This window comes from Taurulus bubalis, assembly GCF_910589615.1.
Source record: "Taurulus bubalis genome assembly, chromosome: 11".
NCBI lineage: Eukaryota > Metazoa > Chordata > Actinopteri > Perciformes > Cottidae > Taurulus > Taurulus bubalis.
Genome location: NC_136599.1, coordinates 2,208,941 through 2,223,301, shown reverse-complemented (window position 1 = coordinate 2,223,301; position 14,361 = coordinate 2,208,941). Strand labels below are relative to the sequence as shown.

The 14,361-nt window shown below is 44.6% G+C and overlaps 1 protein-coding gene across 1 annotated transcript in view; it reads left to right on the top strand.

Annotated features, from left to right (window-relative positions):
• Nucleotides 1-10,033, top strand: part of grm6a (glutamate receptor, metabotropic 6a) — a gene marked incomplete at both ends in the record, with an annotated part of 13,980 nt that extends 3,947 nt beyond the window's left edge. The window contains 12 exons of the mRNA XM_079226434.1: nucleotides 484-619; nucleotides 1,967-2,121; nucleotides 2,255-2,395; nucleotides 2,480-2,680; nucleotides 5,174-5,313; nucleotides 5,696-5,818; nucleotides 6,184-6,448; nucleotides 6,830-7,065; nucleotides 7,161-7,322; nucleotides 7,477-7,626; nucleotides 9,723-9,863; nucleotides 9,944-10,033. Coding sequence (XP_079082560.1) covers nucleotides 484-619; nucleotides 1,967-2,121; nucleotides 2,255-2,395; nucleotides 2,480-2,680; nucleotides 5,174-5,313; nucleotides 5,696-5,818; nucleotides 6,184-6,448; nucleotides 6,830-7,065; nucleotides 7,161-7,322; nucleotides 7,477-7,626; nucleotides 9,723-9,863; nucleotides 9,944-10,033 — 1,940 coding nt within the window. The remainder of the gene's footprint in view (nucleotides 1-483; nucleotides 620-1,966; nucleotides 2,122-2,254; nucleotides 2,396-2,479; nucleotides 2,681-5,173; nucleotides 5,314-5,695; nucleotides 5,819-6,183; nucleotides 6,449-6,829; nucleotides 7,066-7,160; nucleotides 7,323-7,476; nucleotides 7,627-9,722; nucleotides 9,864-9,943) is intronic.
• Nucleotides 10,034-14,361: the final 4,328 nt, after the last annotated feature.

Below are 14,361 nucleotides of genomic sequence, written 5' to 3'. Positions count from 1 at the left end.
TATATATATATATATATATACATACATACATACATACATACATACATACATACATACATACATATACATATATACATACAGATTATGTGTTCTTTGGGGTTGAGGAAGAATCAAAGCATCCATTCAAATAGGATTTCCAGAATATTTTCAAAATAAAACAGTGTTTCCTGTTTGGTGAACGTCCTATAAAGTACAATATACCACCTGTCTGTCTGTCTCTCTGGTCACCTGTCTGTCTCTCTCTCTGGTGACCTGTCTGTCTCTCTGGTCACCTGTCTGTCTCTCTCTCTGGTCACCTGTCTGTCTCTCTGGTCACCTGTCTCTCTCTCTGGTCACCTGTCTGTCTCTCTGGTCACCTGTCTGTCTCTCTCTCTGGTGACCTGTCTGTCTCTCTGGTGACCTGTCTGTCTCTCTCTCTGGTCACCTGTCTGTCTCTCTGGTCACCTGTCTCTCTCTCTGATCACCTGTCTCTCTCTCTGCCAGGTGGGGTGTGCATCGCTCAGTCGGTGAAGATTCCTCGTGAGCCGACAGCCGGAGAGTTTGATAAGATCATAAAACGCCTGATGGAGACGAGCAACGCCAGAGGAGTGATCATCTTCGCCAACGAGGACGACATCAAGTGAGAACACAGACGATGCTGAAAACAACACAACACTGTGTACTGGTCATGTAAACAACAACAACAACACTGTGTACTGGTCATGTAAGCAACAACAACACTGTGTACTGGTCATGTAAGCAACAACAACAACAACAACGCTATGTACTGATTCATGTAGACAACACAACACTGTGTACTGGTCATGTAAACAACAACAACAACAACAACGCTATCTACTGATTCATGTAGACAACACAACACTGTGTACTGTTCATGTAAACAACAACACCACTATGTGCTGGTTCATGTAAACAACAACAACACTATGTACTGTTCATGTAAACAACAACAACACTGTGTACTGGTCATGTAAACAACAACAACGCTATGTACTGATTCATGTAGACAACACAACACTGTGTACTGGTCATGTAAACAACAACAACAACAACGCTATGTACTGATTCATGTAGACAACAACACTGTGTACTGGTCATGTAAACAACAACAACGCTATGTACTGATTCATGTAGACAACACAACACTGTGTACTGGTCATGTAAACAACAACAACAACAACAACGCTATGTACTGATTCATGTAGACAACACAACACTGTGTACTGTTCATGTAAACAACAACACCACTATGTGCTAGTTCATGTAAACAACAACAACACTATGTACTGTTCATTTAAACAACAACAACACTGTGTACTGGTCATGTAAACAACAACAACAACAACAACAACGCTATGTACTGATTCATGTAGACAACACAACACTGTGTACTGGTCATGTAAACAACAACAACACTGTGTACTGGTCATGTAAACAACAACAACACTGTGTACTGGTCATGTAAACAACAACAACAACAACAACGCTATGTACTGATTCATGTAGACAACACAACACTGTGTACTGGTCATGTAAACAACAACAACACTGTGTACTGGTCATGTAAACAACAACAACACTGTGTACTGGTCATGTAAACAACAACAACAACAACGCTATGTACTGATTCATGTAGACAACAACAACACAACACTATGTACTGTTCATGTAAACAACAACACCACTATGTACTGTTCATGTAAACAACAACACCACTATGTGCTGGTTCATGTAAACAACAACACCACTATGTATTGTTCATGTAAACAACAACAAAACAACAACACTACAGTACTGGTTCATGTAAACAACAACAAAACAACAACACTACAGTACTGGTTCATGTAAACAACAACACTACAGTACTGGTTCATGTAAACAACAACAAACGAGCATACCGGGTTTATGACCCAGATTTCTGTGGTCACATGACTCCACTCTGACGACTCTCTTCTCTTCCTGGGAGGCGTGTCCTCGAGGCGGCGAAGCGCGCTAACCTGACAGGTCACTTCCTGTTTGTGGGGTCGGACAGCTGGGGGGCGAAAAGTTCACCAATCACAGAGCTGGAGGACGTGGCCGAGGGCGCCGTGACCATCCTGCCCAAACGGGCCTCCATAGACGGTGAGGAGAATCATGCAGAAACATGACGGCCCGAGAGAGACTGAACCTGACTGTGTGTGTGTGTGTGTGTGTGTGTGTGTGTGTGTGTGTGTGTGTGTGTGTGTGTGTGTGTGTGTGTGTGTGTGTTCTACAGGCTTCGATCAGTACTTCATGTCTCGTTCTCTGGAGAACAACCGCCGGAACATTTGGTTCAATGAATTCTGGGAGGACGACTTCAGGTGTAAATTGACTCGACCTGGAATCAAACTGGACCCCGACAAGAAGAAATGTACAGGTACGCACACCTAGGTGGGGGCGGGGCCTGAGGGGGTCAAACCCCCACCTCCTGAGTCATGTGACCACAAGCGTGTCCCTGCAGGTGAGGAGAGGATCGGTCGGGACTCGACCTACGAGCAGGAGGGGAAGGTCCAGTTCGTGATCGATGCGGTTTACGCCGTGGCCTACGCTCTGCACAGCATGCACCTGGACCTGTGTCCCAGCAGCCCCGGCGTGTGCAGCGACATGGACCCCGTGGAGGGACGTCTGCTGCTGGACTACATCAGGGCCGTCCACTTCAACGGTGAGAGACGACCAGAGGGTTCTGTGTTCAGAGGGTCCTGTGTTCAGATGGCCAGAGGGTCCTGTGTTCAGAGGACTAGAGGGTTATGTGTTCAGGGGACCAAAGGGTCCTGTGTTCAGGGGACCAGAGGGTTCTGTGTTCAGGGGACCAAAGGGTTCTGTGTTCAGGGGACCAGAGGGTTCTGTGTTCAGAGGGTCCTGTGTTCAGAGGACCAGAGGGTTCTGTGTTCAGGGGTCCAGAGGGTTCTGTGTTCAGAGGACCAGAGTGTTCTGTGTTCAGAGGACCAGAGGGTTCTGTGTTCAGAGGACCAGAGGGTTCTGGGTCATGGAGACTGTGGGCCACGGTCTGAGTTGTGGCAGCGACCTGAAAACCTGCTGGTGGAAAGCGTTGAAGAAGGAGGCCGTGAAGGCTGATTGACCCAGAGGACCAAAGAGTGTAGCTACGTCCATATTCTAATCTTCACCAATTATATTTATAGTATGAATCAGTTTACTGGATACGACCTCACGTCTGCGACCGTTACCAAACCTTTGAAGGCGTGGCCTGTTGACTTCCATAAGATGAAACTTGATACAGAGCATCTCCAGAAGCACATGCACAACTTATTGAAGCATGACACCAATAGCCCCACCTTTTGGTCATAAATAAAACACAACCACATCTCTGCAACGTATTATTCACAGGAATCACAACACTTTTCTTGAGGAGAATGAAAAAGGTCTAGTTGGACAGCGAGTCCCCACACGGAGGGTCTTCTGACTTGTGGTTCAGTTAAAATCCACCGTGACACACAACTGTCTTCAGAGAGACTTTCAGAGCACAACAAAGTGCAGCAGCTTCATTCTGTTAGACAACAAATCTATATTTCATAAGGAGGAGAAGCTGCAGCAGCTGGAAGACCGAGAGGAATTAATCTGGAACGGCCTCGGCTGCACGCCATGCAACCTGTCTGTCTCTCTCTTTGCTTAAAAGGTATCAGACAGAAACCTGAACAGGGACTCTGATGCTGACCCCTGAGGGAACCGGCTTGTTGGTTTCAGGTCTCAGTCGAGTACTCGTCATCCAACAGCCTCTGAGTCTGTAACTTTATGAATCAGACTAGTGCGTGTCCTCTGGGTCCTCCTCGCATTCATGGTTCAGGTTGATCTTCTCACGTAAGTCTCTCGAAACGTCCTCCGACTGTCCAGCATGGTGTCAAGTCTACAGAAACACAAGTCAAGATACAAAGCTTCCTCTGGTCCCAGACCACCTGGTTCAGGGACAACTTCCTCTGGTCCCAGACCACCTGGTTCAGGGACAACTTCCTCTGGTCCCAGACCACCTGGTTCAGGGACAACGTCATCTGGTCCCAGACCACCTGGTTCAGGGACAACTTCCTCTGGTCCCAGACCACCTGGTTCAGGGACAACTTCCTCTGGTCCCAGACCACCTGGTTCAGGGACAACTTCCTCTGGTCCCAGACCACCTGGTTCAGGGACAACTTCCTCTGGTCCCAGACCACCTGGTTCAGGGACGAATTTAATCTGTGGTCTGTGTGGTCTGGGTCCTGGTCTCAGATCTTCACTGCACCTTTTTCTTTATTCACAGGCACAGAGATAATATGTTAAAAATAAGTTAATGCACTTTACATGTTTCCCCTAAGGAATCGATGTCTTACTGTGTGTGTGTGTGTGTGTGTGTGTGTGTGTGTGTGTAGGGGTGTGTGTAGGTGTGTGTGTGTGTGTGTGTGTGCCGTGTGTGAGTGTGGCTCTGTGTCAATAATTAAAGTGAGCAGCTTCTGAGAACACTCACTGCAGGATGAAGAAGAACATCTTGTGTTTCCATCCAGTGGATTTGAAATAAAAACAGATCTGTCCAAACTGTGAAACGTTTCCCACCAATGAACAGGAAATGTAGAATTGTTAAACTCAGTATTTCAACCCGAAGCAGAACTGGGACAAGATCAGGCCAAAGTTTAAAGTTAAAAAACTTGTGAACATGGAGAGTTAAGTGAACTGAGTCTTACTGAGAAGCTTCACCTTATATATGCTTCACCTTGTATATGTTTTACCTTCGGATGCTTCACCTTGTATATGTTTTACCTTACATATGCTTCACCTTGTATATGTTTTACCTTACATATGCTTCACCTTGTATATGTTTTACCTTACATATGCTTCACCTTATGCTTTACCTTACATATGCTTCACCTTACATATGCTTCACCCTACATATGCTTCCTTTAGGCAACATTATCAGAAAACACTCCATAAACGTTCATTATTATGCAGATGATACTCAATGATATCTGTTATTAATGATCGGTTATCGATTATATCTATTATTATTCATATCTATTATTATTATATCTATCAGGTAGAACCACAATTAGAAGCACAGGTAGAACCACAGTTAGAACCACAGTTAGAACCACATGTAGAACCACAGGTAGAAACCTAGGTAGTCTCTCTTCCTCTGTGAATGTGACCCACCCTTTGTGTCCGTGTGCTACAGGAAGTGCAGGTACCAGTGTGTTGTTCAATGAGAACGGGGACGCTCCCGGACGCTACGACATCTTCCAGTTCCAGATGACCAATCACAGCCATCCTGGTTACCATGTGATCGGCCAGTGGACCAATAACCTGAGACTCAACGTAAGAAGCTGATTGGGTCAAACAGAAAGATTAGGAATCATCTGTAGGTTCTTAAGTCTTACTCTGTCTTGGTCTACCTGTCTGTCTCTTTACCTGTCTGTCTCCGTACCTGTCTCTCTCTCTCTACTTTTCTCTTTCTCTACCTTTCTGTCTCTCTCTCTACCTTTCTGTCTCTCTCTACCTTTCTGTCTCTCTCTACCTGTCGGTTTCTCTCTCTGTACCTGTTGGTCTGTCTACCTGTCTGTCTGTCTGTCTGTCTGTCTGTCTCTCTCTCTCTCTCTCTCTCTCTCTCTCTCTCTACCTTTGTGTCTCCATACCTGTCTGTCTCTCTCTGTACCTGTCGGCCTCTCTGTAACTGTCTGTCTCTCTACCTGTCTGTCAGTTGGATGAGATGCAGTGGTCAGGAGGAGATAAATGGGTTCCGGACTCCATCTGTAGTTTACCCTGTAGACCAGGAGAGAGGAAGAAGATGGTGAAAGGAGTTCCATGCTGCTGGCACTGTGAGGTAACACATGTGATCTATGTATTTATTATATAAAGTACATGTCAGTATATTTATACTATCTGAGAATAGTGATTATAAACAGCTGTTTCCAGTTGTAGATGCAGCCTGAAGGGGGCGCTGAGCTTTAGACTTATAGAGGATCAGAGGATCAGTTCACACTTTTATTATCAGAGGACAGAAATCTTCCTGTCTGGACCTGAACCAGAGACCTTGTGGTTTAAACCCTAGACCAGGACCCCTTTCAGAACACACTACCCTGTAGTAGAAGACTTCTGTACTTTTAAAATATCTCTCCTGTCTCTCTCTCTCTCTCTCTGACCTGTGTTTGTGTTGTTGGTATGTCTCTCTCTCTGACCTGTCTCCAGCTCTGTGACGGGTATCAGTACCAGTTGGATGAGTTTACCTGTGAGACCTGTCCATCAAACATGCGCCCCGCCCCCAACAGAACCACCTGCCGTCCTACTCCAATCATCAAGCTGGAGTGGAATTCCCCCTGGGCCCTAGTGCCCGCCTCTCTTGCCCTCCTCGGCATTCTAGCAACAAGTGTTGTGATGATCACCTTCATCCGCTTCAATGACACCCCCATCGTCAGGGCGTCAGGGCGGGAGCTGAGCTACGTGCTACTGACAGGTATTACTGACAGGTGCTACTGACAGGTGCTACTGACAGGTGCTACTGACTTCAGTTTTGCCTAAGTTTAACATCAGGAACTTGCAGGTCATCCAGATGTTTATGTCTTTAAGACTGCTGGATGTTTAGAGTTTTGATGGGTTTGAGGGTCTCAGTGGTAGAGCAGGGTTCTCCTTCAATCAGATGGATCTCGGTTCCTCCGGCTCTGCTAGACCATGCCGATGTGTCCTTGGGCAAGGCCTCACACATTGGTTTTCTGAAGGGTCTCAATGCTTCATTGTATCCTGTAGGAGTTGACGACAGCAGGTACAACCGTTGCTGTCGGACAGAACCGGAGTTACTCCGTGACCGAAATGTCCTGATGATAGACTTTACCTGCAGGTATCTTCCTGATCTACCTGATCACCTTCCTCATGATCGCTGAGCCAGGTGCGGTGGCGTGTGCGTTCCGCCGCCTCCTGCTGGGCCTCGGCATGGCCATCACCTACTCCGCCATGTTGACCAAAACCAACCGCATCTACCGCATCTTCGAACAGGGCAAGAAGTCGGTGAGCCCGCCCAAATTCATCAGCCCCACATCCCAGCTCATCATCACCTGCATCCTCATATCCGTCCAGGTGAGAACACAGGTATCCGACCACAGCCCGTTTCTGTCCCGGCAGCTTGTGACGTGGTTCAGGTTCATCGCTCCTTGCGTGTCTTTGTGTTTCAGGTCCTCGGCGTGTTCGTGTGGTTCGGCGTCGTCCCTCCTCACACCATCATCGACTACGAGGAGCTCCGCCCCCCGAACCCTGACCAGGCTCGAGGCATCCTGAAATGTGACATGTCTGACCTGTCAATCATCTGCTGCCTCAGCTACAGCATTGTACTTATGGTAACATACTGCTCCAGTATTGATCCTTTATTGATCTTGACGGAGCAGCTGATCTGTTTTCATGCTTCTGATTGAACCTCTATTCTGATTTCACATTGGTTTTCGACAGTCGACATATGCGTGTTGTAAAAGGCTGTACTGCCTTTGTCGCTAGGTAACGTGCACGGTGTACGCAGTGAAGAGTCGCGCCGTTCCAGAGACGTTTAACGAGGCAAAGCCGATTGGATTCACCATGTACACCACCTGCATCATCTGGCTGGCCTTTGTGCCGATCTTCTTTGGGACGGCCAAGTCCACGGAGAAGGTAAGACTGCAGGGTTCATGACCAGTTCCACCAACAGGACCAGAAATGTGCTCAAACTTGCACACAAAAAAGGGATAACATGTGGATGTCAGGGAGGTCAGCGGTGTCAGTAGATGTGCGGAAAATAAAGTGATAAATGAGCCGGACAAAGCACAAGAAGAGACACTCCAAGAAGACCAAGGTCGCAGTGCATGGCAGTATTGGGCCCTGGTGCACCCTGTCACCCCAATTTGAGGGCCCGCCTACCAAAAACATGGCCTTGCCAGAAAAGAAATAACAAGGTGTAACAAAACAGGCAAAGGGGCCGTCACATAGGATGGAACCATAAGTATGTGGACGTACTTTCAAATGAACCAGGACCAGGGTCCAGATAGAACCAGGACAAGGGTCCAGATAAAACCAGGATCCATGTAAACCTGTATGGGGAGAAAGCTATTAATGTGCCATGGATTCATACAGCAGGAGAGAGAGAGGACACAGAATGAACACAATGGAGTTGAGCAGAGTTTTGTTTCCTCTGAGGAGAAAATACATGAGCTGTGATACAGAAATCAGGTGAAAGCTGCAAGAAAGAGTTGTTTTTGTGTTTGTGGTTCAGTGTGAGTTCACGAGTCTTTAATGCATCTGAGAGATAAACCAGTGGAGTCATTTCCAGCCAAACGGGGACAGCAGGATTATACAGATTATAAATCAACACAGGACGTAATCATAGAATAATAACTTTGTGAAAACCAAAGTTACTAAGAGCTTCAACCAACAGATGAACAGAAACCGCAGCGTCAGGCAGAAACACATCCGATAGATTTATCTGAGAAAAGACAAAGCAGATTTAACATGAAAAGATTCTCAGCTGATCTTCTTCCTGCTTCTCCTCTTTCAGGCTGAATTACTCAGATTTAGAGCCTCTCGCCAAAATCTGCAGAATCTGCAGGAACCTGAGGTTGTTAGAATGTGTGTTCAGGATTGAACGATCTAAGACAAACATCTGACAATTAGAATTATATTATTTCATGAGGAACTACTTCTGTGTTTGAAATCATTCTCGTTTCAGAGGTCCTCCGAGGTTTCGGCGGTCCTCCGGGGTTTCAGAGGTCCTCCGGGTCCTGTAGGTGATTCATCGGTCACAGAAGAGGTCCTCTGGGTCCTGTAGGTGGTTCTATTGTCATAGAAGAGGTCCTCTGGGTCCTGTTGGTGGTTCTAGTGTCATTGAAGAGGTCCTCTGGGTCCTGTAGGTGGTTCTATTGTCATAGAAGAGGTCCTCTGGGTCCTGTTGGTGGTTCTAGTGTCATTGAAGAGGTCCTCTGGGTCCTGTAGGTGGTTCTATTGTCATAGAAGAGGTCCTCTGGGTCCTGTAGGTGGTTCTAGTGTCATTGAAGAGGTCCTCTGGGTCCTGTAGGTGGTTCTATTGTCATAGAAGAGGTCCTATGGGTCCTGTAGGTGGTTCTAGTGTCATTGAAGAGGTCCTCTGGGTCCTGTAGGTGGTTCTAGTGTCATTGAAGAGGTCCTCTGGGTCCTGTAGGTGCTTTAGTGTCATTGAAGAGGTACTCTGGGTCCTGTAGGTGGTTCTTGTGTCATTGAAGAGGTCGTCTGGGTCCTGTAGGTGGTTCTAGTGTCATTGAAGAGGTCCTATAGGTCCAATAGGTTGTTCTTCTGTAATTGAAGAGGTCCTATGGTGGTTGTGTCATTGAAGAGTTTATCTGGGTCCTGCAGGTAGTTATTGTGTCATTGAAGAGGTCCTCTGGGTCCTGTAGGTGGTTATTGTGTCATTGAAGAGGTCCTCTGGGTCCTGTAGGTGGTTCTAGTGTAATTGAAGAGGTCCTTTAGGTCCAATAGGTGGTTCTTGTGTCATTGAAGACGTCCTCTGGGTCCAATAGGTTGTTCTTCCGTAATTGAAGAGGTCCTATAGGCGGTGGTTGTGTCATTGAAGAGTTCCTCTGGGTCCTGTAGGTGGTGGTTGTGTCAGTGAAGAGTTCCTCTGGGTCCTACAGGTGGTTATTGTGTAATTGAAGAGGTCCTATAGGTGGTGGTTGTGTCATTGAAGAGTTCCTCTGGGCCCTGTAGGTTCTATCCCAGTAAATGTCTCTTTATATCTACAGATGTTCATCCAGACGGCCACGCTGACCGTCTCCATGTCTCTCAGTGCATTCGTTTCTCTCGGGATGCTCTACATGCCGAAGGTCTACGTCATCATCTGTCACCCCGAGCAGAACGTGCAGAAGAGGAAGAAGAGCTTCAAGGTCTAAACACGACTTTACTGTGACGCCTGATAGTTGCTTGAGTTGCTGCGTTGCCTGTTCTCATGGTTTCTGTGTTGCAGGCGGTTGCCCAAGCTGCCAGAGTGTCACAACGATCTCTCAACGAGAAACAGAACGGAGAGACGAAGATTGAACCGGACAGATCACAGTAATACTGCAGTATTACTACGAATAACAGGTATTGAAACTACACTAAAGTATATACTGACATATACAGTTCAACTGAGATAACAACTTTTACACATCTCTATGGATGTTGTCTGTCTGTCTCTCTGACCATTCATGTTCCCCTCAGGATGAACTTTAATAACTTTATCCTCATTCACCATCAGGTCAACATGTTAATGTTTCCAACTCTTTGGTTGATGACCAAACAGCTGCAGAACTAAAGACCTTTCCATCGGCCTCAGCTGTGTTTGCTAATAATTAGCTAACGTTTGCATGCTAACACACTAGCATAAGATTGATCTGTAGTATGAAATTCTCCTCACAACTAGTTTCTGTTGAAACTAAGTTTCAACTATGACTAGTTGACTAGTCTAAAAGTAAGAAAACAGTCAACAATGAACACAATGTAAAACTCAAACATTGTCCCAACAAATATTGTGCGTATTATAAAAGGCATTTTAACATTTTTAATCCCATTTTTCAATCACCAAATCGTATTACAAAAGCAGCTTCCATCCATAAGCCCCCCAGTCTCCTCTGTCCAGGTTATGAATGTGCCTCGCTGATGAAACGCCAGCAGGGACAGTTTCAGTGTGAAAATACGTCAATATGTGATTTAAATTTGTACATTTTCACAATAATACAGGGCAATGTTTAGTTGACGCGTCAATAATCGTGAACATCCCCAGTCGTAGATGAGTAGGCTACAACCGGTAACACACTAAACTAAGAAGGAGACCGTGGGAAACACCGTACCTGCTAAACATTAGCATGTTAGCATTGTGTCCAGCCAATCAGACGCCTCCAGTCCAGACATAACTGGGTCTGTTCCTCTTTTATAGTGGAGAAAAAAAAATTAAAAAAAAATATTTTTTGAGCTGCAGGATAAATGAATTCATGAAAAATAATCATCACAGTTTTGTGATGATTCTTTGCTACTCAGTCTGATGATTGACAGGCAGAGCGCGGGGTTTGTGTCCTTACATTGTATATTGTATGGCCAGGAGGCGGAGCCTACGCGTGCTTCTGTTGAACAGGACGAAGATGTTTCCTGACGTCTGGAAACTGCTGCAGATATTTCTGGAGGAGCTGCTGAATATTTCAGCTGCTTGTTAAAGATTCATCCTGATGTTCACAGATGAGCAGCTGCGTGCTCAGGAGCAAGGCACTAACCCCGCTGGCTCACGGTTCAATTCCCCGTAGAACAAATCAGCTTCTGTTTCCTCCTCTGCCTCGATGCCCAGGGAACCGAACCCTCAACCCCACACTCTCATATCCGAGTGGGATCCTGGGTCTGAACATGCCCAATTTAAAGGTTTAGAGGTCTGGTTGTTAGTGTTAGTTAAACCAGGTAACCACTAGGTCAGTTTAGAGGGATCTGGTTGTTAACATTAGTTAAACCAGGTAACCAGTGGTCAGTTTAAACCAGGTAACCAGGAGATAAACTAGGTATGTTGTTCTTAGTCCAGGGTGTAGTGCCGACCCTTTACTCTGTTTTTATCCTCTCTTTTTAGGTCGCTACTGATCAATTCTTGTTCAGAGCCTGATGACATCATCATCATGAAGATCTCATGGTCCCACACACACAAACATACTGACCAACAACACGTCAAAATAAAACTACCCAATGGGCTTTTATTATGAAATTCAGGATTCTTTGCATCTGATACAAAGAACCTGAAGGAGTCAACTCTGGACTTCTTGTCTGAGTTTTGAGCAAGATGAATATTAAATATTGTGACAACAACTTCAACTGGTCCTGTCCAGTCTGCTGGTCGGTCACACTCACCTGAAGGACTTACCGGTTCTTTTTGAGGTTCTCCTAGAAACCACCGTGGACTCCAACATGGACGCTAAGAGACAGTACTCACCTGGAGGGACAGGTGAACCGTCGGGAGACCAACGTTGAAGCATCGATCACAGCAGGAAGCAGCTAATTGTTACATTGATTTTATGAATAGGCTTTTATTTTGGTAGCAGTGTCATGTGATTCTGCAGTTTCACTTCAGTGTTCTTATTCCTTTTACAGTATTTACAGTTCAGTACTACATTTACAGTTCAGAACTACTTTTACAGTGCAGCCAACATTCAGCCGAAATTCAACCGAAATTTTGCCGACGTTCAGTTGAACCGACTTTCTGCCGACGTTCAGATGAGCCGACATTCAGCCGACGTTCTTCTGATGTTCAGCCGACGTTCAGCCGAGTTTCTGCCGACATTGAGCCGCCGTTCAGTTGAGCCGACGCTCGACCGATGTTCTGCCGACATTTTGCTAACTTATAATGATAATTGTTCAAGTTTTGATTCCTAATCAGAGGGAGGAAACATTTCCAAAGTGTTACAAACTGTCGGAGTATATCATTATAGAATTATAGAAACAAGAAAAGGTCACAGCGTGAATATCTCTGCAATCAATTATTTAGTCTTCAATATATTTAATTAAATCAGGTTCATGTGTGACTTTAAAATATGAAAACAGTTTAATTCCAACCGTTGACACTCAGTGAGGAATCTTCTGAGAAGGAAATCAGAGGAGGGACGTCACAGGGGGCGGAGTCAGAGTGAAGAGCTGATGATGCCGATTGTGACTCCAAACTATTGATGTGGCCTCGGTTACTATAGTTTATTAATTATTACAGATTGTTGTGTTGTGTTGGTAAAAACCAGACACTTATTCAAAGGTCAAAGGTCACGGATTATTCTGGGTTTAGTTTTCAGCAACAGGACTTGATGTGAAACGGTTTGACTCAGACCAGAGAGATCCAGATCACTCGGTAAACCTGGTTCAGGAGCAGGTTGCAGTTGTGATGGATGAAAACGATCCATGTAAAGGTCTCAGAAGTCAACGGCTCTGACGCCTGGTTTCTGACTCCTCAGTTAGCCTGAGAGACACTGAAGAGTTCAAGCCAGCAGTTAATGGGCTTTGACTCCTCACACATTCATTCACTTATTCATTCATGTTGAAGGGTCTGCTCCTCAGGATTTAATATTTCAGATCGAGGAGGCAATGAATTATTACTCTGATCTTCACTTATGTGCTCTCAACAAGTAGAGCAACTTATTTTTCCTTTTACCGCAACTGATCAAATTATTAATGATATGACAACTAATAAATATGTTGCTTTACTTCCACTAAACTCATGTTTACAATGTTTACTGAGGGAATAAATCAAGAGAGAAGTAGAGTCATTTATATAGACTTCTATACAACCAGAGGAGTCGCCCCCTGGTGGTCAGGAGAGAGAATGCAGCTTTAACACATGAAGCATAGTCTTCTATACAACCAGAGGAGTCGCCCCCTGGTGGTCAGGAGAGAGAATGCAGCTTTGACACATGAAGCTTAGACTCGAGATAGAGACCATAAACTCATGTTTACAATGCATGCGGGTTAGATGTGTCAGACTTGATTCAGCCCGGCTCGGTCATGATCACCTGTCTAAAGAGCTGATTGGCTCTTAGTTTTGAAAACAAACACTAGGTTTTGTAGAAAATACTAATTTGTCTGTTTGTGATTCTTAACGCTCGATTCTTTCATGTTGTGCACTGAAGGTTTGATTTGTTAATAAACGTATATTAATAATTAAGGTTGTTTATATAACACATATCAAAACAAGCAGCAAAGTGTTTCGCAGACATAAAACAACAAAGAATAACACACAATGCAGACACACATATATACTTACACATTAATATATATGTACAAACGCATATGAATGAATAATCTATTAATAGAAATGTGACGATATTTACACATGTATATAGTTATATATGTGTAAATATCTTATATATTAATTTAGTTATATATCAATATATATGCATATATAGTTATATATATTATTATCATATAATAATTATAAGTATAATATAATAATTATATATATAGAATGTATATATGTATATTTTATATGAAAAAAAGCTCAAACAAATTGTATCATTTATTCAATAAATCAATATGAAATAGATTTATATAATTCAGCTTAATCAAAGATGAAGATCTTTCAGATAAATAAATAAATAAACACCCACTGAACTATGTGAGCGCTGCAGAGGAAACACTAGAGCACGTCATGTGTCATTGCTAGACATTCAGACTTGAGAGACAGGAAGAGGAGGCTGCAGTAGAGGAGGTGCAGCTAAAGGGACATAGCTCCCTTTGTATTTTATTTTGGTAAAGGGATTGACATTTCATGTCCACACTCCCATGCAGTAGGTGGCGGTAATGCACCTTTTGTTGGATGCCATCCGCCTTAAAACCCCAGAAGAAGAAGGCGAAGAAGGCGAAGAAGAAGAAGAAGAGCTCCTGCGGATCCTT